The 23272-nt window shown below is 30.6% G+C and overlaps 3 protein-coding genes and 2 pseudogenes across 5 annotated transcripts; 2 read left to right on the forward strand and 3 right to left on the reverse strand.

Annotated features, from left to right (window-relative positions):
- The first annotated feature begins 5342 nt into the window (after positions 1–5342).
- LOC104771823 (CBL-interacting serine/threonine-protein kinase 19 pseudogene) lies at positions 5343–7348 on the forward strand (annotated as a pseudogene). The gene has a single exon (XR_015592118.1). The product of XR_015592118.1 is annotated as a CBL-interacting serine/threonine-protein kinase 19 pseudogene (transcript).
- Positions 7349–7791: 443 nt separating this feature from the next.
- LOC104771824 (CBL-interacting serine/threonine-protein kinase 20 pseudogene) lies at positions 7792–9430 on the reverse strand (annotated as a pseudogene). Its single transcript, XR_015594002.1, has one exon. The product of XR_015594002.1 is annotated as a CBL-interacting serine/threonine-protein kinase 20 pseudogene (transcript).
- Positions 9431–11326: 1896 nt separating this feature from the next.
- Positions 11327–13529, reverse strand: LOC147919784 (uncharacterized). Its single transcript, XM_087504103.1, has 2 exons — positions 12747–13529; positions 11327–11359 (listed from the first exon to the last, which is right to left on the reverse strand). Exons 1-2 carry the CDS (start codon positions 13527–13529, stop codon positions 11327–11329), a joined length of 816 nt encoding a protein of 271 aa, XP_087360229.1.
- A 4480-nt stretch (positions 13530–18009) lies between these two features.
- On the forward strand, positions 18010–18972 carry LOC147919785 (uncharacterized). The gene has a single exon (XM_087504104.1). It carries the CDS (start codon positions 18010–18012, stop codon positions 18970–18972), a length of 963 nt encoding a protein of 320 aa, XP_087360230.1.
- Positions 18973–20114: 1142 nt separating this feature from the next.
- Positions 20115–21675, reverse strand: LOC104771825 (protein DELAY OF GERMINATION 1-like). Its single transcript, XM_010496433.3, has 2 exons — positions 21179–21675; positions 20115–20797 (listed from the first exon to the last, which is right to left on the reverse strand). The coding sequence occupies exons 1-2, from the start codon at positions 21576–21578 to the stop codon at positions 20358–20360; spliced, it is 840 nt and encodes a 279-aa protein (XP_010494735.1). The 5' UTR covers positions 21579–21675; the 3' UTR covers positions 20115–20357.
- Positions 21676–23272: the final 1597 nt, after the last annotated feature.

The raw sequence follows: 23272 nt of genomic DNA on the forward strand, positions 1-23272 counted from the left end.
AAAGAAACCGGTTTTGAGAAAATGAGAAAGCTATGCAATTCTTTAAATAATCGTTAACAATACCCAAAAAAACACAAAACCCTATTAAACTAAATTTTGTAGATTGGTGGAGGACTTAATTAAGTCCTTATGTTTAGTTACTTAATGATATAAGAGTTTTGTCAAACTATATATTTAAATGCACGCGGTTGATTGTGCTTGTTGTAGCTGTCTTAGAAAAACATATAGTAACCCCCATATTCCTTGTTTTATATTTCGTTGTGATTGTGTTATGACATTGGTGTTGACAAAACATGGTCTTTTTGCGTTAGAACTCCTAAAACAAAGATTACCACCTCAAGAAATTATGTATTAATCACATAAAATATCATGATGACTAAACAATGAACTCAAACCCATTAATATAAGACTTGACTTGCTCCTCTTTTACATATTGCAACAAAAATGTTTGTGGAAACACGAAGGGCCATTTCTATGTTATGGTGGTAGGGCTAAATTTTCAAAAATGTAATTTCACTTATATATAAACGGTTTTATTTCAGATCGATTCTATTTTTGTTTTCGATTAGTAAAGTATTAAACTTCCTGAAAATTCTTTGAGTGAGTCTCCTCTTCTTCACTGTTAAAGTATCAGAATGTAAAAAATATTTAGTGTGAAAAAGGTATTGAGTAATGTGCTGCATATGGTTTATATTAAAATAACCTTCAGAAGAGCAACAACTAAAACTCATAAATTGAAGAAAGAATGACATTGGGAAATTCCAAACAAATCCACTAAATCCCAAGACAAAAAGATCCATAGAATGCCAACTAATATTCCACAAAGTGTCTAACACATTCACATTCTCCTTGAGCAACCCAACCTAAAAGTTAATCCACATTCTTTATTGGAAAAAAGATGGCTAACTACACAAAATATTGGAGAATGGATGGTCACACATACCAAGTATAATATTGTATTCTCAACTACACGAAGTATATGTATTGCATGACCACATGCATGAACTATATGACGTTATGTGGTCAACACCATAGACATACAATCTGGTACACCGGTCGAATAATTCCGGCTAAAACCAACGTTGACTCTGGCGTTGACCAACATTGACAAAAAAAAATTGTATTTTAATTTTTTTCTATAGAAAAACAAAATAATAAATTACTATATTAAATTATTTATGAATTTTCATGATTAGAAAACATTCTATTCAATATCTAAATATCTTAGGTATCTCTAATGTATTTATTCTTATAATTAATTAATTTTTTTTAAAGCTAAAATAATAGTTAAATAAAAATAATTAATAATTATTTTCAAGATATTAATAGATTTTATCTTGATTTTAGGATATGTTTGCAAAAGGATATAGAATAAGAGGATTTTTGCAAATGCCCTTATGTTATATATTGAAAATAATTATGTATCATTATATTTTATCTATTAAAAGTAAATAGTGTTAATTTTTTTGTTATTATTTACATGTTATTAGGAGTATGTAAATTTTTTTTATACCAAAGAGTATCTAAAATTTTGTATACTCTTTACCATGCAAATTTTAAAGCAAAGAGTCATATACTCAAATCTTTTGCATATTATTTTCTAATGAAAATAGTTGAATTTGATTTTATTGATTCTTGTAGTATTTAAAATTTTAAATAATATGATGATCAGAGATTTATATATATATAATCATTAATAATTACATATGTTATATATATATATATATATTTCTTGAAAATAATTATTAATAATTTTATTTAACTATTAGTTTAGCTTCAAAAATAAAAGTAACTAATTATAAGAATGAATACATTAAAGATATAGAAATAATTAGATATTGAATAGAATGTGTTTTCTAATCATGAAAACCCATATATAATTTAATATAATAATTTATGATTTTGTTTTTTAATAGAAAATATTAAAATACAATTTTTTTTGGTCAATGTTAGTCAACGCCGGAGTTAATGTCGGTCTTTACCGGAATCATTCGATCGGTGTACCGGATTGTATGTCTATGGTGTTGACCACATAACGTCATATAGTTCATGCATGTGGTCATGCAATACATATACTTCGTGTAGTTGATGATACAATATTATACTTGGCATGTGTGACCATGCATTCTCCAATATTTCAGGTAGCTAACCATTTTTTTTCCTTCTTTATTTTATCATTTTTAACCACTCATCCCAACATGGTTGGTCCATGTGCGATCTTTGTTCTATTTTATTGTAACATGGGCTGGTTATTCTTATGTTTGGAGCTTTTGACCAGAGGTTGTGATTTGATCATTTGTATCAGCTTTTAGTATTCGCTAGGTTGCTAGGGTAAAACCAATCAAGTTTTGAAATAGTGTTACCTGATTAAGGTGTAGAAGTATAATTTAACATTTTCTCCGATAGCGAAACAACCCCAAAACCACAATTTTGTAATAGATAAATTGTTTTAGACAGAGAACTTTTAGGCCGAAATCAATCATTTTGGACTTAGAGGCCCATTATAAACAATAAATTCCAGCCCAATAGACTGATCCATGATTGTGCATTAACCTAAATCTCTCTCCTCTATATTAGTGCAAGCCCAAATATCAAAACGTGATCCATTTTTTTCTGTTTAGAAATTTTATAATTCTCCATAGATGAAAGTTTATACTTTGTTCATCAAAAAATAAATATTGAAAATGTTATAAAACTGCATTAGAAACAAGAGTAATATTAGTAGATAGCACAAATATGGAGTAAAATAAAGAAAATACCGTAACAACATTTTTTTATAGGAAAATATCATAAGGTTCAATACCGTAACAACATTTTTTTATAGGAAAATATCATAAGGTTCACGTTTTTTTAGAGTAAGAAAACATAATCACTTTTTTTTTTTGTTTTAGTGTTAGATAGAAAGAGTGAAAGATTTGGTGAGATTTTTAAAAATAGCATGAAATATTTATATTTTTCATATTATATTGAACTAAATAGCATTTAATTGTAAATCCAAACCGACATATAATCTTGTTTTAATTGTAAAATCTAACCCTAACCATCTCATTTGTGAACCCAAACCGACATATAATTTCGTTTTAATTGTAAAATCTAAACCCTAACCATCTTATTTGTGAACCCAAACCGAAATATAATTTCGTTCTAATTGTAAAATCTAAATATCGTTTAATTGTAAACCCAAACCGACATATAATCTCGTTTTAATTGTAAAACCTAAACCCTAACCATCTCATTTGTGAACCCAAACCGAAATATAATTTCGTTCTAATTGTAAAATCTAAATATCGTTTAATTGTAAACCCAAACCGACATATAATCTCGTTTTAATTGTAAATCTAAACCTTAACCATCTCATTTGTGAACCCAAACCGACATATAATTTCGTTCTAATTGTAAAATCTAAATTCTAACCATCTCATTTGTGAACCCAAACCAACATATATTTTCGTTCTAATTGTAAAATCTAAACCCTAACCATCTCATTTGTGAACCCAAACCGATATATAATTTCATTATAATTGTAAAATCTAAACTCTAACCATTTCATTTGTGAACCCAAACCGACATATAATTTCGTTCTAAAAAAATGACATAATATTGAAACAAATAACATGTAATATATGTAATGGGTATAAGAATAATTGTATATGAAGAGAGAGAATACACTCTGACAAGTACTTTACAATTGTGGTATTTTCTTAATTATGTTATGTTTTTATGCTATCTAGTGCATATTACCTAGAAACAACTACACAGAGTTTTTTTTTTGTGGGGAAATACATAGGAAAAAATGTTAACATGATAATTTGTCAAAAAAGAAAAGAATTGATTAGTTTGACAAAAAATTATAAAAATAATTGATCTATAAATCTCACGAAACACACCTGTCGAATAAGGTTAATTTACCAACTACAAGTGCGAACCATGAGGTGGTGGGCTAGTGGTTGTAGCCTTGGTGGAATAGTCGCCCTGTTGGTCTAGGCCAGAGATTGATTCTCCCCAAACGCATGAATTATTCAGCTTTATCCTTTGGTCACATGGGTATGGGCCCATTGCTTACGGCTCATTTGCATAACCGGGGAACCCTACCCATGGGATGCCTTTCTTCCAGATAAATTAGTCTCGGATCTCTCCATAGGTTTGGAGATTTCCTCTCTGAGTTAAAAAAAAAAAAAAAAAACTACAAGTGCGGCCTGATACGTGCACGTTATTATCAAAATGTACGGTCCAACAAACCTTGATTTAAATTTGTATAGTACTCTTAATTATTACTTTTTTAGATGAGTTGGGTAATCTATCAAATCCAGCAATTAGTTCAATTTCACGACAAGTGTAAACTTTTCATTGTTGTCACTTTGCTTATATTTAAATCTTGACCGACCATTTATGTTATGTTGACTTACACATCCCCAACGAACTTGCCTTAATAATCTCATGCCTTTGACTTACATTTTGGTTTTCTAATAAAAAATCAATTAATATAAATTCTAAATTGAGCTGACTAATGACATTATTCGTTATTTTTCAAAATTTATCATTCTATCCAAAATATATTGTGAATGTGAATGGTATATAACCAGGGGAATCATATTTTTTTAAAACATACATACCATCTATTATCAGTGTTGAGTTTTCTAATTGGCTTTTTTTTTTTTTTAATTAGGTGATGATACTTCAGTTTTGGAATTAGCCATGTGTTAGAATTAAGCCATTAAGTACCTGTCTACTGATAATTACCAACATAATTAGCCACTTCATTATTTGAGGTGCTTCACATTGCTAAATATAATAGAATATTATCAACGAATCTTCACCGTACAATTATCACATCTAATGGTTATATTTACTCACAGCTGTTGTTGATTCGTTTTGAGAAAATGAGTAGGCAAAACACACGTAGAAGGTAGAAACACGAGAACCCCGTTAAAATGATAATGACATCTACGATTTGTAATTGAATGAATATTCTATAACGCCAAGATGTGATCATTTTCGTTTTTTACTTCTTTTTGGAAAAGTACTCAGTGGTAGTTGCAATGCATCTGCGTTTTTAAGTCTAAGATTCGAGTCTTGATGCTTGGAAATGCTCTAGTCCTCGATTCAAGATGATTACGTTACGATTCGAAAACTCAAAACCTCCTCGTAAACTTTTTTTTTTCATTGTAATACAAACCAATAAATTATGAATTCTTGTCATATTTACTAAATCCAAAGTTATGATTAAAAAATAAAATCTTCTATCCAATCATCGGTCCTTGTGATTTTTCTAACATGGTAGAGTATTAGCAATTAAAGCAAAAAACTAAGACAGTTGACCAGAAGCCAATATGCTATATATAAGCGTCGGTGTACATCACCAAAAGTGAGATTTATTTTGTATACTAATTCTTTGATCAGAAATTTGTGTATACCATTTCTGAAACAAATTCCAAATTTACACAAAATACAAATCCTATTTCTGGAAAGCAAAAAAAAACCCTAAAAACAGAACAGATACAGAGAGAGAGAGAGAGGAAGAAGAGAAGAGAGAAGAGAGAAACGAGAAAGAGAGATAGAGAGATCGTCTTCTTCTTACAACCACACAAGAACCAGACAAAACAAAAGGTGACAAATCTTCAAACTTACGATTCTGATCTCAAAAATCTAAATATTTTTCACCATTTCACGAAGATCTATCCGTTTCAATGGCGGATTTGCTTAGAAAAGTGAAATCGATGAAGAAGAAACAGGATCAGAGTAGTCAACAAGCTATGATCCTAGGCAAATACGAAATGGGTAGGCTTCTTGGCCATGGAACCTTCGCTAAAGTTTATCTCGCAAGAAACGCTCAAACTGGAGAAAGCGTAGCGATCAAGGTAATCGACAAAGAGAAAGTTCTCAAATCCGGTTTAATCGCTCACATCAAACGCGAGATCTCGATCTTGCGCCGTGTTCGTCATCCAAACATCGTTCAGTTATTCGAAGTCATGGCGACCAAATCCAAGATCTATTTCGTAATGGAGTACGTCAGAGGAGGTGAATTGTTCAACAAGGTAGCTAAAGGTAGGTTAAAAGAAGATATCGCACGTAAATATTTCCAGCAGTTGATCTCAGCCGTGTCGTTTTGTCACTTCCGTGGTGTTTATCATCGAGATTTGAAACCGGAGAATCTTCTTTTAGACGAAAACGGAAACCTAAAAGTCTCTGATTTTGGTCTTAGTGCTGTTTCTGACCAGATTCGTCAAGACGGGCTTTTTCATACGTTTTGTGGTACGCCTGCTTACGTGGCGCCGGAGGTTCTTGCTCGGAAAGGCTACGACGGAGCTAAGGTTGATATTTGGTCTTGTGGAGTGATCTTGTTTGTGTTGATGGCCGGGTTTCTCCCTTTTCATGATCGGAATGTTATGGCTATGTATAAGAAGATTTATAGAGGAGACTTTAGGTGTCCTAAATGGTTTCCGGTTGAGATTAACCGGTTGTTGATTAGGATGTTGGAGACTAAACCGGATAGACGGTTTACAATGCCGGAGATTATGGAGACTAGTTGGTTCAAGAAAGGGTTTAAGCATATTAAGTTTTATGTTGAAGATGATCATAAGCTTTGTAATGTTGATGATGATGATGATATTGAATCGATTGAATCGGTTTCGGGGAGGTCTTCTACGGTTTCTGAACCGGAAGACTTGGAGTCTTTTGATGGGAGGAGGAGAGGGGTTTCAATGCCTAGACCGGCTAGTTTGAATGCTTTTGATATCATTTCGTTTTCGCCAGGTTTTGATCTTTCCGGTTTGTTTGAAGATGATGGTGAAGGCTCTAGGTTTGTCTCTGGAGCTCCTGTGGCTACGATCATATCAAAGTTGGAGGAAATTGCCAAGATTGTGAGTTTTACGGTGCGAAAGAAGGATTGTAAAGTGAGTCTTGAAGGTTCAAGAGAAGGAAGTACGAAAGGTCCATTGTCAATTGCTGCTGAGATATTTGAGTTAACTCCAGCTTTGGTTGTTGTTGAAGTTAAGAAGAAAGGAGGTGACAAAATGGAGTATGATGAGTTTTGTAACAAGGAACTCAAACCGAAATTGCAGAATTTATCTTCGGAAAATGGCGAATTGGTTTCTTGTTCGCGTTCTTTGCCAGATTTTTTACTTTCTGATACTGAGTAGGAAGGTGAAAAATGAAATTTTTGTTTTTGATTTAGATTTGTGAATTATATGAGTTAAAGGGGTTGTTATGTTCTTGTTCTTTGAATGGTGTGTGAGAGGCATTAGACTTTAGACCTAAAGAGAGTGGTGAGAGATGAATCATCATTTATCATTTTATTGATATGTAGAAAGGGAGAGGGAATACACAAATTGATTAAACAAGTTTGTTATTTTGTGTTTGATCTTGTTACATTTTTTTTGGTTGTTGTTGGCTATAATCTGTTTCCGCATTCCGCATAAGTTTGATCACAGTCTGTACTGTATATTGATATCAATTCAAAAAATAACAGATTAGGAGCTCAAACTGTTTAGTAGAGTTTACAAAAAAAAAACAAAACCTTGAGACTCTAAACAAATGTGTCGCAAAAGCTGGCCATACAAAGAGGATGCTGTAAAATTCACCAACTCTAAACAGAAAGAGGTTAGTGGCTAATATCTGGCTCCTAGGATAGGTGCCACACCACTAGCTAATTCAAAATTGTGTTGTTCTTTCAAATATGTTAAATTCTAGTGGAGCACCTCTAACAATATATTTTGTTGTTTTTTTCTGTCACTTTCCTCTAGTCTTCTTTAAAAATCTTTGTGTAAATAAAAAGAACAACAATCTAAGATATATGAAATGTGATGATGATTACCAATCTCACTTTTTGACATAAAAAAAATTAATAACAATAAACCAAGAAAATAGTAAGATGAAAAAACACTTTCAAACAATCTGCTCATTGCTGATGCTATTGGTGTAGTTGTTGTTGTTGTTTCCTTGCCATTTCCAAACAATATCTTTCAAAGAAGGCTTGAGCTCACGATCACAAAACTCATTATACTCCATTGTATCACCTCCACTTTTCTTAAACTCAACCATATGAAAACTCTTTGTCACTTCAAATATCTCAACATCAATCGCAAGTTGTCCTTTTCTGCCTTCTTTCTTATCTTCCATCTTCACTCCTACATTGCTCTTCGTCAGATTGAATCTCTCACTACTTGTTGCTATCTCCTCGAATTTTGACACTATTTCTTTTGCTTCTTTCTTTGTTGTAAACTTTGACTCTGATCTCCCTTCTTTCTCAAACAAACCCGAGAGATCAAATCCTTGAGACAACGAAGAGATTAGGTCAAATGCGTTGTAACACATCGGCTGTACCGAGAACGCTGCATGGACATCGCTGATCAGCGAGTCGATCTGATGACTATCAGGAGATTTAGGCGTTTCCATCTTTTTGAAACCCTTTTGAAACCAAGAATTCTCCATGATTTTGTCGATCTTGATTCTTGAATTAGGGTTAGGATCAAGAATCCGAGACAACAACTTCTTTACCTCGGGTGGAAACCAATTCGGACATTTGAATTCACCTTTTGTGATTTTGCGGTACATTTCCACAAGATTTTGCTCGTGAAACGGAAGAAATCCAGCTAATAACACATACAACACAACCCCACAAGACCAAACATCGGCTTTAGCTCCATCATAACCTTTCTTGCCGATCACTTCAGGTGCCACGTAAGCAGGTGTTCCACATGCCGTATGAAGCAAGCCATCTTGTTGCTTCGACGCTCTCAACGCGCTAAGCCCAAAATCAGATATTTTCAAATCGCCATGTTCGTCTAGAAGAAGATTCTCTGGTTTGAGATCACGGTGGTAAACTCCGCGGCTATGACAATAATCGATTGCTCCTATCAATTGCTGGAAATATTTTCGAGCAGTGTCTTCTTTAAGTTTTCCTTTAGAGACTTTATCAAAAAGCTCACCTCCTTTAACGTACTCCATAGCGAAATATATCTTCGTCTTGCTCGCCATGACTTCGTGGAGGAAGACAACGTTTGGGTGACGAAGGAGACGCATCACTGAGATTTCTCGTTTGATTTGATCGATTAATCCAACTTTCACAATTTTATGTTTGTCGATGACCTTGATCGCTACGCTTTCTCCTGTTTTCATGTTGCGTGCGTGGTATACTTTTGCGAATGTACCTTGACCTAGAAGACGACCTAATTCATATTTTCGCATCAAGACGATACCGTTTTTATCCATTGTCTGACGGCTTTTTTAGTGAACAAAGGAACTTGATGAAAATTAAAGCAGAGGATGAGCTATTGAATAATTTCGTCTTGAAATCTTTTTTCCATGGCTAAGAAGAGAAAGATCTCAAATTGTGGAAGTGTTCGAGAGGAGAAAAATACTTCATTTTGAATTGTTTTGTTTTTCGTTTTTCTTGGGTCTAAATCTTGCATATATTAAAATAGTAATGCTAAAAACAAATTCAGAAGGAAAAGATCTTAGATTCTTGTGGTCGTGGTGATGCTTCGAGTAGGCTCTCCTAAATATAGTGGATGCTATTTGTAGATACGGAATATCCCAGATTTTTATTTTATTTTTGTATATTATAGATTTTTTGAATTAATAATATATATGGACTTCAGTGGTTGTCCATAAATTTTAAGATGATCTAAGTTGAGAGTTGCGCATAAAAATATCATTATTTGAAATAACTAAGTGGAGGAGGAATCTTGGAGTTGCAAATACATATTGAATCTTATTTTAAGGTTTAGAGCTTGGTGAGGTTTTAATGATTTAAGGTTTAGATAGTATGATATAAGTTTACATTTGAATTTTCTAAACTAAAACTCTTATTGTTTTTTCTTGTTAAAGAACTAGAACTCTTATTTTTACCAGAGCAGTCTATCATACAGTCATGTAAGTTTTGGTGTTGCTAAACAGAGGATGCATTCAGTGAAAAGAAAACTCATTTTTTCATAATGGAAAGCTATATTTCAATTAAAATCCTACTATTTTCAAGATTTTACGAAGAAGTGTATGAAAGGTGTGTTTTGTTTCAACAAAAAAATAAATATTCACATGATGAGCCAAAAGTCTACTTACTCAAAAATAAAAAAAAAAGTATACTCCAACAATTATTTTCGGAAATTTTCCAAACACACAAAATAAAATGAAGGATAAAATACAAAAATCCAATGCAATCTTGGATAAAAATCTCGTAGCTGATTTGTCGAGACGAGACCATGTTGCTGCCACGTAAACACACAAATCTCAGTTCATCTAACTTTTTGTCATCGGTGTGGCCCATTTCATCAGAAGTTGTTACTTCTACATGCATCGAATATTATTTATCTCTTATCGTCACGTGAATTAATTCTAAAATTAATTACTCATCTATTTTTAACTCAAAAATTTATTTAAAATGTCAAAATGTATCTTATAAATTATTAACTAATTTTCTTAAAAACTACAATCTCGTAACGAAACAATATTTTTTTTATATAATAATTAATTTTCTTAAAAGCTACCATCTCATAACGAAACAATAATTTTTTATTATATAAAGTTAGGTTTTGAAAGTTAGTCATTAATAAAATCTTGATACGTGTCAAATTATCAATTTCAAATTTTGACATTTGTAAAAGTTAATATTTAATAGGAGAAATTTGATTACAACAAAAAATAAAATATTTTGTTTTAAAATATATTAATAATGTAAAAAGATAATTATCAAAAATTTCATAATTTATAGAATAATACAAAGTTTTTAAAAATAATTATAAGGAGATTATATATATGTATATTTCATAAAATTTAAAAGTAAAATATTATTTATTTATTTTTAATTTTAAGTTATTAATTCTAAAAAAATAGAAAAAATGATTAAAGAAAATATACATTTAATTATTAATTCTAAATTTTTTAAATACTCACTTTTATATAAACATAGATTGTCTCATATTTAAATAATATATTCAAAAACACTGCTTTCAACTTTGTTTAATTGGGCAATTATTTTTAATGGGAAAATAAATTTTACTTATTTTTTTAGATTAAAATTTTCTCCTACTTTCTTCTTTTTCAGTTGGGAATATATAAGATTAATATGTTGACCCGAAAAAAATTCATAATGGCGTCTTCTTTTCCTAATACTATATTATAAAATTTATTGTAGTATTATTAGATTGTTTTATTTAATTTCTATTTTCATCTTTGAATTATTTGGAGTTCATATATTACCTTGCTTATAATTTTTTATTGTTTCTTTAATTATGTCAAATTTTTTTTTTTTTATTTCTCAACTTTGATTGGTTGGTCACAAACCCTTTTCTTTTTTTCAAACATAATTGTTATCATTATTCATTCAATCTCAAAAAAAGATAACGAGTACAAGCTCATCAACCTAATGGATAGAGAAAATATGCTAATCAAAAACACAAGCTTACAACAAACATAGATAGATAGATTGGAAAAACATAAATCGTTGTTGATAGATCTATAGGAACTTAACGACTGTGAAATCCTAGTTTACGGAAATGTTTAAAAGAATTAATTAAGCCATTTATGTCACCAAAATGTACTTATTTTTCGGTCAAGGGTCCTTAGAGAACTTCGTGATGAGTGACCTTCCTGGAAGTGATTGTCGGAACTGTGCGAGTGAGGACAAAACATAGAAAAAGATCATTTGATGATTTTTAAGATCGGTATAAACAAGTTTTTAAAGCCTCCCAGACGTAACAAACCGGCCATCGAATATGGATGGGTCCACAGACTGTGAATAGATATAGGACCCACTTAGAAAGGTGGGTCCATGGACTGAGAGTGGACATGGGCTCACTAAGTAAGGTGGCGGTTGAGGCGTTACAGAGACGGAGGCAATATCATGATGTGTCAAAGACCCTTCCACGAATACATTGAGAAATTTAACATTAGTTACTATCAAAAGATTTTGTGACGTTAGAAAAAGGTTTTTACTTTCATTGGTTGTCGGAGGCTCGGAGCAGCAAAAAGACGTGAACATGTTCTCTCCAAACAGGAGGAGGACACAGCCGAGATTCTTTGTATGGTGGAGAAGGTTGGACACAAGGTTATTTTCCCAAGGGAGGAAGATGGAGGAAGTTGGACGCAAAGTTATTTTCATAAGGGAGGAAGGTGGAGCCAATGTTCTCTCCATGGTGGAAGAGGTTGGATGCAAGGTTCTCTCCATAAGGGATGAGGGCGGAGCCAAAGTTTTCTCCATGGTGGTCATACATTATTGTGATGATACATCATTGATTAGTATATTATGTAATATATTTATTCAAAATATTTTTTGAACCAACAATTTTAGTAATTAAAAAACTATGCAGAAGTAAAAGTAAAATAGTTGACTTAATGTGTTCATATAGTCATTTCTAGGTGGTAATAAAGAATATATTTGTAACATAGAGTATATTTAGGTGTAAAAAAATACACATTTAATAGTAACATACATAAAAGATTTGTAAGGCACCATCACACCAGAGATATATTAATAACATACAATATATTTTAATATATTTTTGTTAAATTAATTTAAATTTATAAAATTTTAAATCCGCACATCGGACGGATCCTCATCTAATTACTATATATAAGACTATTATATTCAAAATATATTTCTTTATTAAAAGAAAAACAAAATATCTATCTGTTTCTTATACGTAAAAAAACAAAACTTAAGTACTTTTTTTTTTTTTTTTTCAACCAAACTATAATAATTAAAATAAAACTACCAGATTGGTTGCCCAAACAGGAGGATACGAGTTTACAAACGTAGATTCTGAAGGTAGAGATCGTGAGGAGCGAGCTAGGCAATCGGCTCTGACGTTGGCATCACGTGGAATCTTGGTGAGGGAAAAGGAGGGATAGGAACTCCGAAGTAGAGAGAAATCCTCCAACATAGTAGAAAAAGCCGGCCAATCTTCCGGCTTCTGCACCATTGCCAACAACTCTACACTATCCGTCTCGAAAGCTTGACAATCTACTCCAGCCACCAGTAAAGACTCCATAGCCCAGATCAGCGCTTGTAGTTCTGCATGTAATGGAGATATACTCCGATAATGACTCCGTGCACCCAACAAGATCGTTGTAAGCTCTCCACTGCAACACCACCAACCCAAACCCTGGAAGGGGTCTGTACCTTTCCATGAACCATCAATTTGGCATAGGAGAGAGGATGCCCTATCCTCCACAAAAGTCGGAGGTTCCAGATAATTCGCTGAGTAAGACTTGGCCTCCTCCCACAATAATTTATCAGTAGCTGCTTGATTCAAAATCTCAAGAGGCTCTACCTCAAAACCCTGGAAAACCTTTTTATTCCTATCTTTCCAAATTGACCAAATAATCCAAGGTAGTTGAATGCCTATATCCGAGACCCCGGATTGCGAAGACGCCCGCCAAAAAATAAAGTCTAAATTCGCATAAATCGATGTGTATGGAAAACCCCCTGGGTCCATCCGGACAGAGGACAACTCCCAAACGCCTCGAGACCTTGGACACTCAAAGAGCGCATGATTTATAGTTTCCACTCCAGAATTGCATCTCTTACACATGGTATCACAACTTAAGTACTTATATAAACCAACGTAACACATTACACATTGCTATACGTTAAGAGTTCAGAAATAAAAAACGTAACTTATATAAAACAGTTATATATCCTTAAAATATGTATGACATAGACTATAGTATCTATACTATTAAAGCAAAAGTACTCACTAGACTCAAATCGGAGCATGACTTTTATTTAGTACGTTTCATTAAAAATGATTAGAGAATCGCTTAATTATATTAAATTGCCCTATAGTTTTGATTTCCCTAAATGATGTTTATACCCATAGGGCGAAAACATAATTACGACCAGATTGACACGTGGATCCCGTATGACCCAACAATAGAAGACTTCAAAACACGCGGATCCGTTAGTAGCCCGAAATGACACTATTCGGATCGTGTATGTTGTTTGATTCAAGAATAGTTATTCCCGTCACTAAACAAAGTTATAATAGTTAATCCTGTCACCAAACAAAGTGAGTTTATTACGCATACACTCTTATAATTTTTTTAATGATTTAAATTAAAACCATATTTTTTTAATTTCCAAATCTTACTAAATTGTTTAATTTCCGAGATTGATTTTAACTGCTAATCTTTTAGTATACTTTTTTAAAAGGAATATTCATCTTTTCAGTTATAACGAATCAAGAAAGTAAAATATATTTTTGCTGAGATTTGATACTGCTAATCTTTTAGTATAATATTTTTAAAGGAACTAGATTTTAACCCGTGGTACACCGCTTGCATATAATTTTTATTATTATTTATATTTTATATTGTATTTATTTGTTAAATATTGGATGTTTTGTAAATAGAAGAATAACCTAATTTTCTGGCCGTTTGTGCGGCTAAATTTTTATATTAATTTTTTAACCCACAATATACTTAATGACCATTTGTTTGTTATATTTAGTTTGTTTTGTTTAGTGTTTGAGATTCTATTTTTAATTTTTAATTATTATAACAAAAAATAAGGAATCTAAATACATCATAAATCATTTATACGCTATAATTAAGTCACATTTTTCTTAATGATTAAATTATTTTACACAATCTTAGTTAAATCAACTTGATTTTATATGTCAAATATTCTAATACTAGAATCGGACCCGCACTACAGTGCGGGGGATTGTTTATTAGTATATATATGATATTAATAGATTAAAATATCCTATATTTTCATTTTTAGTTTTTTTACAGTCAATTACAATAAATCATATATTTGTGTAATGAGTTTGATAAAAGAATTGTAGGGAAAAAAAAGAGTAAATGGTAATAAAATTAGTTTTGATAAAATAAATATTAAAAAGTTTAGAAAAGTACTAACAACACAAAAAATAGATAATTCAATTTGATCATTTTAGTAGTAGAAAATAGGAATCTACATAAAATATTATAAAATATTCCGTTTGTAAAAGTTACACTAATATGTATAATGTGATGAACCATAAGAATAATTTATCATTTACCCAAAAATGTTAGTCTAATTTATAATTTACTCAAATTTAGCAAAACAGTTTATCATTTACTCAAATTTATCAAATTTGAAATTTAGCAAAACATTAAAGCCAAAAATTTATCATTGACTCTTTTTAAAAATATTAAAATCATATTTCTTGAACTGAAAACAAATTAAATAAATAAAATCCTGAACTACTAATTAATCCCACTATTTTCATTATATCATAATTATCTATTATTTTGTGTTTTTAGAATTTTCTAACTCTGGTTTTTTTTTTTTATGTTAATGAGTTTTGCTTAGGATATATCTTTACAGGTTTCTTCTTTAGATTCTCTTGGAAACGGGTAAAAAATAAAAGTATTAATATAGTTCATATATTAAGTCAAATTATTTACAAAAATGTAAAATAGTTCATAGATTAAGTTAAATTATGTATATACCAGATTCACATAACAACAATATAGTAATTTGATAATTTTTGTAATGCTTCATTCATATGTCCTGAATACAATTAAAAATATTAATCAAATTCATAATTGAGTTTGATAGTCGTAATCAACATCATAATTAGAAAATATTAAATAAAATTTTGTACATACCCGTATCACATAAGAACATATGAGTTTGATAGATTCACAATGATTTTTAGGGGTGAGCGTTCGGTTTTTCGGTTTGGTTTAGGTTCGGTTTTTTCGGTTTACGGTTTTTTTGGTTTTATAAAAATGGAACCATAAAGAAACCATATATAATTCGGTTTGGTTACGGTTAGGTTTTTCCGGTTTATGGTTTTTTCGGTTTCATAAAAAATGGAACCATATAAAAACCATATGTATCACAGTTCGGTTCGGTTTCGGTTTGGTTCCGGTTTTTAATGGTTATTTTATACTTTTAAAAAATAGATAGTTGATACATAACTAAAAATAAACATAAAAGTAAAACCTAAACATAAAAAAAAAAAAATAGAATCCAAATTTAGTTTTGTAATTCGATAGATTACTAAGAGATCAATAACTATAAGCCCAATAAAGAAAAAAAAATATTGATATTGTTATACAATTTAAAGTTATAAGTTGGAGAAACTAATTATATCTAATTTATCCTAAATTTTTTTAAAAAACCAAAAAGACTATTCAGTTTTACGGTTTTTAACCAGACCAAACCTAAACCAAATGCTTAACTAAAATGAAAACCAAACGGATTTTTAGACTTAACCATAACCAAACCAAACCTATTATTTCGGTTTGGTTCGGTTCGGTTTTTTGGATTTCGGTTTTTTTGCCCACCCCTAATGATTTTGATGTTCCAGTAAAATTAAAATTAAAAAAATTAACATATATCATATTGGATAAAAATACATGAATATAGTAAATAAAATCATAAATAAATAAAAACATCAGAAAAATTATTGTTCAAATTGATAGAGATATGTGATAATCTTTGAAATCTAAGCGTATATGGTTGCTAAACTGTATTTATTGGTTGTTTCCAAATTGAACAATAATTTTGCATAAATTATACTAATGTTACAAACGTTTTCTGGTTTTTAGGCAACTCAAATTTGATAGAGATATGTGAAAAACTCATAACATCTTTCCGTATTTTTTTCTAAATTATCATTAGTATTTTTAGTATACATATTAAGAATGATAACAAAATTGATAGATAATATTTATGTAATTATAAACATGTCATTAATTCTCATTAGTATTTTCGTTTTTGTATAGTTATATAATTTAAAATTTATTTTTCAGATTTTTATAATTATTTAATTGGATTATCATTATTTATGAATTATATTAAATTGGATTCTAATTTCGGAAGTATATACTAATATATAATGAAAATTAAATTAGTTTACATATATAAGAGATTGAGATCTTACTGATTGATAGTCCGATTTAATATCAATAAATTTAAAATAAACATTAATTATGTATGTTTGTTAGTTTCCTAAATTGTAGGAAAATATATATTATCTTAACTATTATGGTTTATTTCTGGGAGAATTTTTTGATGTTTACATTTATGATTTATTTTATGATTTATTTTTTAAAAAACCCGATAACCCATTTATAACATTGCGGATCTTTTTTACCCGAATCCGACTCCCTTAATTTCGGGTTATTTTGTGAAATTGACCCGACCCGGAAGCATTTTTGTACTTCTCTTTTACTTATATAGGGATTAATAGTGTTGACAAATAATAAAATGAGGGTTTAACCCGTGTTAGCATAAATTTAATGATATTTTATTAATTCCATCATGTTCTCTTTATAACTCATCTACTACATAACCATATAATATAGTTTTTTAAACTTTTTAAATTTTCTATATTCATAATATTTTAAAATTTTAATACGTTTATATATCTATTAATTATAATATTTAAATAAATATGAATCGATGTTTTTCTTACATTAAGAATCAAAGCTCACAGATTTTGGAAAACAAAAAGAGAATCAAATTGTTGTTTTCTTTGTTGCAAAGGATTCAAAGATGGAATATTCTTCAAAACATATAGAAAGTGTGGTTAAATATATCATAGTTTCTATTTCCATATTGATTGCTGTAATTTTTTTTTACATATTCGTAATATTTTAAAATTATAATAAGTTTATATATATATATTAATTATAATATTTAAATAAATATGAATCGATGTTCTTCTTACGTTAAGAATCAAAGCTCACAGATTTTGGAAAACAAAAAGAGAATCAAATTGTTGTTTTCTTTGTTGCAAATGATTCAAAGATGGAATATTCTTCAAAACATATAGAAAGTGTGGTTAAATATATCATTTAATTAACCCAGTTACAAAAGATTGGCATCTGCCTATTTTTGAGGAGTTTTTTGATCCGGTGGATATATCACTTATTCGGAGTATACCGATTAGTAAAACTTATCAACCGGATAGATTATTATGGCATTTTACTAAGTCAGGGAAGTATTCGGTCAAATCAGGATATCAGTTTGCTCGGGAATTAATCACGGATGTTGAGTATGGGCCGAAATGTATGTCCCTACGGGCTCAGTCGTGGAAATTAGATGTACCCCCGAAGATTCAACACTTCTTCTGGCAGATTGCCTCGGGTACTCTACCTGTGTTAGAACGGCTTGCGTATCGGGGTGTCCGATGTGATGCTTTGTGTAAGCAATGTGCATCTGCAGTGGAGACTATAAACCATGCGCTTTTTGAGTGCCCTCGATCGCGATGTATTTGGGAGTTGTCCCTTGTGTTGTTAGACACGGGAGGCTTTCCTTATGCCTCGATTTATGCGAATTTGGACTTCATATTCTGGCGGGCGTCTTTAGAATCTGGGGTTTCAGATATAGCTCTTCGTCTTCCATGGATTGTATGGTCAATTTGGAAAGATAGGAATAAAAAGGTTTTACAGGGTACCGAATTAGAGCCAATTGATATTTTGAATCAAGCGGTTAATGATAAATTATTGTGGGAGGAGGCCAAATCTTATTCAGTGAGATATCTGTATCCTCCGCCTTTATTAGAGGACAGGGGTTCCTTTTCCCGTTGTCAGGTCGATGGTTCTTGGAAAGGTACGAACCCTTTTCAGGGTCTGGGTTGGTGGTGTTGTAGTGGAGAAGATTCAACGCTTCATTTGGGAGCACGGAATCACAGGAGAGGCCTTACTCCCTTACATTCGGAATTACAAGCACTGATCTGGGCTATGGAGTCTTTACTGGCGGCTGGAGTTGATTGTCAGGCTTTTGAGACGCACTGTGCAGAACTAGTTGCGATGGTGCAGACGCCGGAGGATTGGCCTGCTTTTTCGAATCTGTTGGAGGATTTTTCATTGCTCCGATCTTCTTTCCCTTCTTTCACCCTAGCCAGAATCCCACGAGACTTAAATGCGAGGGCTGATTGTCTTGCTCGGTCTTCAAGAACTTTAATTTCTGAATCTATTTTTGTAAACTCTTTTCCTCTGGTTTGGGCTACCAATCTTGGAGTTCTCTTTTAATTTTATTAATGTTTGGTTGAACAAAAAAAATATATATATCATAGTTTCTGTTTCCATATTGATTGCTGTAATTTTTTTAAGTTGGTGGAATGTTTAGGAACCAAAATCTGGAATAATGCTATTTTTGGAAATTTTTTAGGGATTAACTTTGTAAATAAGTACAAATAAAAAGGTAGAACCCAAAATGTACTTCAAAAATGTATATATAGATATTTATCTTTCAGTTATAACAAATCAAGAAAGTAAATAAATTTTCGCTGAGATTTGATATATCATATCTTAACTTCTAAATGATAACCTAAAAATATACCTAATCTCACTATAAATATATTGATAGTTAACTATTGAAATATTATACTAAATCAGCACTACATTTTTTTATTATTATACAAAATGATGACTCTCTCCCTTTTTTTCACTTCCTTGAAAGATCTGAAACCATACAAAAATGCTTGGCGTATTCAAGTTAAAATTCTCCATAGTTGGAGAATGAATTATGCTAAAGTTGGTGAATCAATCGAATTGATTTTGGCTGATGAAACTGTATGTTTATTAAATATAAATTTTTTATTCAGATATTTTTTGATTAAATTCTATTGATTCTAACTGTTTTTTTTTTTGTTATATAGGGTAGAGCTTCTGTGAGAAAAGATCATATGAAGAAGTTTGAAACTGATTTGGAACCTGGAACTTGGAAAATTATAACAATTTTTGGTTTGAGTCTGTGTATAGGCTAAGATTAGTACCAGATATGGTACCACAATTGTTCTTTCTGATAATGTATTTAATGATCACTATCTATCATTCACATCGTTTGATAGTATTCTTGCTGAAAATCTTAACAAAAATCTGCTGCTAGGTAATTTATAAATACATATAAAGTTTTTCTACTTTGTAATATATAAAAATTCTGTTTAACACGTTTATATTATTTAATTTACAGATGTTATTGATTAAATAGTGAATTTTGGTGGAATCGAGGAAATCACAAGCCATAACAACATTACCAAGAAAAAAACCGAGTTTGAGATAAGAGATAATATATTTTCCAATATTGTGGAAGGACTATTCTCTTACATAATTTATATCCAATATTATGGTGTGCCTTTTTCTGTAAAAAAATACAATCTGCAAAGTACTTATGCAATCCAAATTTCTAATTTATTGTATAACCCCAGATATCTAATAAATAAAAACTATATAAAAACAACGTTAAAAAAGTTGAAATACCAAAATCACACTACAAAAATAAAAACTACAAAAACAAATTACTAACAATACGAAATTATGTAGGACGGATTCTCTCCTAGTCAAGATTATAACTCCTGTTATTAGGCAATTTTAATATTTTACACGTGTCTATAGCATCTCTAAAATAATAAAGACTACTTCACTTCCTCTCCACGTGCATCAGCTTCGGCGTCAACCATACAATCACGACGGCGACGATCTCTCATAGTTCCCCACTCATGCATAGAAAGGTGAAGTTTCTTCCCGGCTAGTAAGAAATCCGCTGCTTGCAAAGGCGATAGAATCTCGACGATCTTCGCTAAGGTATCTACCCTCAGCGTATCGGCTTCGGTTAATAAACGGGCCATAGCTTCTTCTTGCTTGTCGAGAGCTTGATCCACAACCATGTTATGTTCTCCCACGTGCTCCATCTCGTAAGCCACGGTGGCGATGGGAATATCCGCCGCGTCTTCTTGTAGGCTTGAGATTTTCTTGGTCATCTTCTCTTCTTCATCTATAATTTTTACATGCAACACATTGATTTTTGCTAGCTGCTCCGCACTAAGATCGCTAAGTGATGCGCCTCCACCACCACCTGTCAAACCAAACGCGAAAGAAACCAAACGTGTATTAATATAAAACCACAACAAGAAAAAAAACTACAGATCCAAACCAAATTCTTATTTTAAATCGCACCGATTTTTATATAAAATCCTTAATTACAATCTATTGTTCTCAAACAATATATATGAACCTAATTAATAGTAAAGATTCTTCAACTCGGTCCAGAAATCAGATTGAACCCAACCAATCTAACCGAACCAAAAAATAATTTCCTTCTTCAAATTTTTATTCAAGAAAAAAAGAAAAATCGAATCAAAACCAAAAAACCAAACCAAAAATAGTCTTTCTTTTATATATTTCTTATTATTCCTCAAAAAGGAAGGAAAAAAATCGAAAACGTCCGAACCGTTACCTGAAGAATCGTAGCCGTCGATGTTGGGGAGGAACTGAGTCACACGGATCTCAGTTTGTGAGCCACACAAAGCATAAACGAGCCTAAAGAAAGAAGATGGTCGGCAACCACCCATCCAAATTAGAGCGTTCTCTAATGGAGTGTTCCACGACGGTGCATAGTAGTTCGAGCTACACCTGTGGCGGTGAGCAAGATTAGATCTTTTTCCGGCGTAATCTTTGAAATCTCCGATGATCATTTCCGTTAACTCACGGAGCTTTTTATCATGATCTTTATCGCTGTCAGATTGTCGTTGAGCTAAGAGTTGTTTGAGGTCAGGGATGCGTTGAGATTGCAAACTCATCCACTCCAGATAACAACGTTCTTGAGCTTGTTCGATGTTCTTTGATGAAGATCCCATTTTTTTTCTTTCTGATATAATATGATGAATATTTTGGTTAGTGGTATGATTTTTTTTGTTTTTTTTCGGATGTTTGTGTTTTATGTATCTCGGTTCCATTTCGTTGGGTTTATATACTGTTAAAAGTTTAATGGACCAGAACCATCTTTTATTCTTTGATTAATAATTATCTAAAAAAAAATCATAAAATATAATATTGATGGGTAAAATGTCGAATCCGGTTTAAATGATCCATAATTATAACTGAAATATATTAAGCCATTTTTAAACAATATATGTATATATATATATATATATATATACTAGATCAGATTCGTGTATTAATGCGAATATAAAAAAATATGTAAAAATTTAAGTTATATTCTATATATACATATATTTTTAAACCAAATTTATAGTTTACGCATTCTATTTTTCACTATAATTTTGTTATATATTATTACATCATAATAAAATTAGATTTTAATTTTATGTACTCAATCCCAATAAATAGTATTTACAATTTTCAAATAAGAAAAATATATGCATTGTATCAAAGTTATATCTAATTTAATATTAACAAAAAAATTACTGAAACATAATTCTCAAAGAAAAAACTGAATACTAACATTATCTCATAATTAGAAAAATAACAATATCAAAACTTTATAGATATTTATTAATTTTCCTCAAATTTTTATGAATTTAAAGATAAATTTACTTCCAAGAAATATATATATATGCATAATATGTAAATATATGCTCTAATTTACGTAAATATTTTTTTAAAAGTTTGATTAATATAGTTAATATAGTTCATAAAAAATTGCACATAGCTTTAATAATATAAGGAAGTTTTATGGTGGTGTATTTGAAAAAACTATAACAACAGTTTATTTTTTATATAATGGTGAATATCTAAAACCCTATTTCTTTTACAATTAATAATTGATAGTATAATTTTATTTAATTATTTTTCTTATATAATTAGTAATTTAAAATTAGGAAGATTATTTTTTATATATACATATAAGAATTATCTTTTTATATTTATGAAAATTGTTTAAATGTTTAAAATCTTTATAATTATCTTATTAATTTTAAAATTTGTTGAAACAAAATTTTTGTATAACACATGACAAAATTTCTAATCGTTAAAATTGACACGTGTCATGATTATGTGAATTACTTTTAAAATCAAACTTTATATAATAAGATAAGATATTTCAAACTAAATAAAACCACAATAAACTGAACCTACGAAAATAAAATTAATATCTTTTACTTCTAATAGATAATAGATATATTTAGCTAAACGCTCAATTGTTGAAATTGAAACACAAGTTTTGGCTGACATAAAAAAAAAAAAAAAAGAAAAAAAAACACAAGTTTTTGAACAAGTAAACTTAACCGCGCGAACCGAATAATGATTGGTTTAAATTGTTTAAATATAAAAACATTGACAACACAAAAGTCGAAAATGAACTTGGACAAAAAACGTTTAATACGTACACCTTTTGTTTACGTTTAATTGTTTAAATGAACTAATTAGTATTACTGAAAGTTGGAAGATTATACGTGCTTTGCGGGGAATCGTGAAGAAAACAATGCATGCATGCATTACGTGGAAGGCTAATAGAGAGTGCAACTTGTCGTTCCAAATTAGTCAATTTGCCATTAATTTTGTGCAAATTATTGTTCTTCATTTATCTTGA

The sequence above is a fragment of the Camelina sativa genome, chromosome 20 (assembly GCF_030686135.1).
Source record: "Camelina sativa cultivar CO46 ecotype springtype chromosome 20, ASM3068613v1".
NCBI classification, from domain to species: Eukaryota; Viridiplantae; Streptophyta; class Magnoliopsida; order Brassicales; family Brassicaceae; genus Camelina; species Camelina sativa.

Excerpts from the sequence above, each read along its gene's own strand:
- LOC104771825 (XM_010496433.3), bottom strand. The coding sequence starts at position 21,578 with ATGGGATCTTCATCAAAGAACATCGAACAAGCTCAAGAACGTTGTTAT. Across the intron at positions 20,798-21,178 it reads CGACGGCTACGATTCTTCAG|GTGGTGGTGGAGGCGCATCA; the intron begins GTAACGGTTCGG and ends TTGGTTTGACAG.
- LOC147919785 (XM_087504104.1), top strand. The coding sequence starts at position 18,010 with ATGTCCCTACGGGCTCAGTCGTGGAAATTAGATGTACCCCCGAAGATT.
- LOC147919784 (XM_087504103.1), bottom strand. The coding sequence starts at position 13,529 with ATGTGTAAGAGATGCAATTCTGGAGTGGAAACTATAAATCATGCGCTC. Across the intron at positions 11,360-12,746 it reads TACCTTCAGAATCTACGTTT|GTTGATGAGCTTGTACTCGT; the intron begins GTAAACTCGTAT and ends TCTATCCATTAG.